General features: G+C 35.8%; 1 protein-coding gene across 1 annotated transcript; it reads left to right on the top strand.

Annotated features, from left to right (window-relative positions):
- The first annotated feature begins 1,027 nt into the window (after positions 1–1,027).
- On the top strand, positions 1,028–3,034 carry LOC149677687 (uncharacterized). Its single transcript, XM_089837370.1, has 2 exons — positions 1,028–1,162; positions 1,430–3,034. Exons 1-2 carry the CDS (start codon positions 1,028–1,030, stop codon positions 3,032–3,034), a joined length of 1,740 nt encoding a protein of 579 aa, XP_089693496.1.
- The last annotated feature ends 974 nt before the right edge of the window (positions 3,035–4,008 follow it).

Here is a 4,008-nt window from a genome sequence, read left to right as displayed (position 1 = left end):
GTTTAGGTTTTGAATGTATTATATGAAACTAAACACGTTTTAAAGCTAAACGTTAGATTTTTACATTCAATTTATAAACACCACCGTGTTCTTATGCTAAACATTGCGATGATAAACATTTTACCTTGCTGCTTTAAGCACGAGACCCGTTCTTAGCCTAAACGTTCCGTTTTATAAACATAAACCTAAATGTTAACATTTAGGAATTCACATTGGATGTTTGGGCGCAGAAAGGGAATTAGGGTTGAAACATGAATGTGTTAGTTTTTTCACTTTTGATAACAGTTTCGACTTCGACATGGTTTTACATGTCCTAAGTTTCAAGTAGGAACCCAATCTGAGTTGTTTACAATTCATTCGAGTGAGCAACGGCTGCCCCGAGTATCAAATTAAGAAGTGTGATTAACATTTTACATCAATTTTATTCTTAAAAAAACGTCAACCCAAATAGTTCTACATAACAAGGATACCCTTTTCTCAATTCGACTTTTAATCTGGAACGTGGTAAGCTGGTAAATATCCCCACCGGCAGAGCGCGGTAGTAATCTCGGATGTGTCAAAACTCAAAATACTAAAGATTCATGCAAAAACGAGAGAGAAGGCCTAGTATAACAATGAACAAATTCTTAGTACAGATAGGCGTCGCCAGAAGTCGTCGCCCTATACTGATTCACCCACGCCGGGTCATGAATTTTCTTAAAGGCTTGAAGGCTGGACTCGCTGGAAATTGTAATTATGAAAATTAAGAGGTGATTTTTACTTTTGGTTAACTTTGTCACGATATAGTTATATGTCATAATTCTGCTCACAGAAGAATTAGTGTAATAAGAATGACGCTGGGCAGCTGGGAACACAAATCAGTATAGCCTGATTTAAGCCTTTGTCACTGTCAGTCTGTCACTGACTCGCTGATGTTTTTAGTTGTGCTAACAATCATCCGAAGTACTTAATGTTAATTGAAAGCAGCTTATATTTTCTTAATAAGTGCACTTGAAAAATCCTTTTTCGGTTTTTGATCAAGCTAATTATGGAAACATCAGATTTGAAAGTGTGCCAATATTGTACATATTACACTAAATATGATAAACTGTTAACACAACATTATATCCGCTACCACAAACACTTGGCTAAAATGTCGTTTCGGTGCAACGTTTGCGGTGCGGTATTCAGAAATTATAATTCTTATCGGAGTCATAAATTAAGAAAACACTCTAATTCTGAAGTTGCGGAAAACGTTCTGATAGACGATGCTCAATTTCCCCTTGATGATCGTGACTAATGTGAATCTGACGATGAACCAGTAATATCTACCCAGCAGTATATTGAGGCATCTTACCTCCTGAAACTCAAAGAGAAGCATGGTTTATCGGATGATCTAATAACAGATATTATGGCGACCACCTCAGAACTAATTGTTCATTAAAATCAGGCTAACGTAAATGTCGGGGAAAGAAATATATTTCAAGGATTAGAAAGCTCTTACAAGAGAGATAGGTTTTTCAAAACTAAAATGAACTATGTGGAACCTGTTGCTCTAAAACTCGGTGAAGATAAAAAGCAATCAAATATTGTTACAACATGTTTTGCACAATATATTCCATTTGTGACGTCAGTCAAGCACTTGCTCGCGATGCCAGATGTAGAAGAAATTATATCATTGAACCGGGGCGATTCAAATGTCATATCAGATATTTTTGATGGTGTTGAATTGAAACGTAAATGCCCAGCTATTGAATCAGAAAATGGAGTTTTAAATTTACTATTTTCACTATATCTGGATGATTTGGAAATATGCAACCCTATTGGGGCTCACGCTAAAACTCACAAAGTTACTGTATTTTACTGGCAACTGCTAAACCTTCCGCCGTACTTACGTTCGAAGTTAGCTTCCATACATCTTCTCGCAGTTGCTAAGCAAAAGGATTTAAAGAAGTTTCCAACAAATTTGTTACTTGAAACTTTCAAACGTGAAATGAAAGACTTACATGCTGGTATAACCTGTCGAATTAATGGTGTGGAGAGATTAGTAAAGGGGAAATTGGCTTTCATACTTGGGGATACTCTCGCTGCCCAAGAAATAGGTGGATTTAAAAAAGGTGTAGGAAACGCTTTTAAATTTTGCAGAACTTGCGAAATTAACAAAACTGAAATTAAGTCCTCAATTTTGTCGGAAACATTTCCACTGCGTGACGAAGAGGAACATATTGATCGTCTAACAGCATTAACCAATTGTACCAAGAAAACGAGAGTCTACTGGTCAAGAAAATATGGTGTGAACAGAACATCAGAATTACTTGGTATACCTGATTTCCAAGTAACCAAAGATCTCCTAATTGATCCAATGCACGTACTTCTAGAGGGAGTTGTTAAATATGAAATTCGACTAATGCTCCACCACTTCATTTATGAGCTTAAACTTTTTAGCCTTGAGCAATTAAACTTTGCTATCCAGTCATTTAAATATGAAAAACATGAGCTAAAAGTTAAACCCTCTTTGATTGAAAAGAAACATTTGTTGTCATCCGGTGAATTAAAACAAACAGCTTCAGCAATGAAGACATTGATATTCTTCATGCCTTTGTACATTGGCAGTGAAGTACCAGCTGATAACTCACACTGGAAAATTTTTTTAACTTTGACCCAAATAACACAGATATGCTTTTCAACAGTCGCCAATGACAATACTGTTATAAATCTGAAATGCCTAATTGCAGAGCATAACGAAAACTTTCAAATATTGTACCCTAATTCCAGTGTTACCCCAAAAATGCATTACCTGGTACATTTTCCCGAGCAACTAAGAAACTACGGTCCATTACGGTATCACTCTTGCATGAGATTTGAAAGTAAACACTCTTATTTCAAGGGGAAAAAATGGAGGTGTTTCAAATCAGTACCCAAAACAATGGCATTTAAGCACAAACGATGGCTCTGTTTGAATCAAGCCAATGGTTATGGTGGTAAAATCATCATTTTCTTGGCGATATTGACCAAGTCAAAGAAGGCTACGACTGCAATTTGGAGGAAGATATAAGGAATCTCCTTCTTAACTTTGATGAAAATGCAGCAGATACTAAATTTATGCATGTGAGCCCGACTATAAAAATCTATGGTCATGTATATCAGAGTGGTACGATTCTGGTTAAAGAATTCTCCGATGAAATCGGCCCAACTTTTATGGCCGTTATAAATCCCGTTTGCATAAATCTTAAAGCTTATGTTATTGCCATCCAAACTGAAATAGACTTTTTCGACAAACATTTGAATCGTTATGTTTGTACAAAGCCAAACTCAGGAAGAAAACTTCTATATCCTATAAAAAAAACTCAAGTACATGTGGCCACAAGTGTCTTATATCGCAGAAAACAAGTTACTCGTAATGATATACAATGCTGAAAATGTGGAGATACTTTAACTATATCTAGGATTACAACTTTGCTAGGTATGTTTAATTTGAAATCTTTTTATAGCTTTTAATTGGGATTCACCGCAAGATTGCACTGTTTAATATTACAGTAAAACAGCCTCCAATTGCAATGAATAGAAAGCTATAAACGTATCTGAAACTGGTGGGACATGGCACTTTATTAATAGAGAGAAAATAAGGGAATCACGTTTTGTACATAATGTAAATTGAAGGTCAGTTGGGTGTATTTGACTAACACAATGCAATGAGAGACTGGACATTTATGCCAACTAAAATCTCAATTTTCATCAAATATAACACTGAAAGCGCAGAAAACCCGTTCTTCAAAATTGAACTATCCGACCCCTCGATCTACATGGTCTTCCAACTTGACAAAGGCTGCAGGTGTTTTTAATTAAGGGAATAAGAGAGTTCAAAGCCTACTAAGAATAGTAGAAAATTTTGGGGAATTTTATTTCTTCCCACTCTAGAGTGGATTTTCTTTGAAGCTCACTTTCAGATCGCTACTCGTGCAGTTAGTCCTGTTTAAGTTTTGCAAACGGGTTTTCCTTTCACAAACTGATAGTCTTTATATAACAATT

This window comes from Phalangium opilio, unplaced genomic scaffold (genome assembly GCF_054372755.1).
Source record: "Phalangium opilio isolate 3A_F unplaced genomic scaffold, DU_Popi_V2 ptg000043l_1, whole genome shotgun sequence".
NCBI lineage: Eukaryota > Metazoa > Arthropoda > Arachnida > Opiliones > Phalangiidae > Phalangium > Phalangium opilio.
This window is presented reverse-complemented; position numbering and strand designations above follow the sequence as displayed.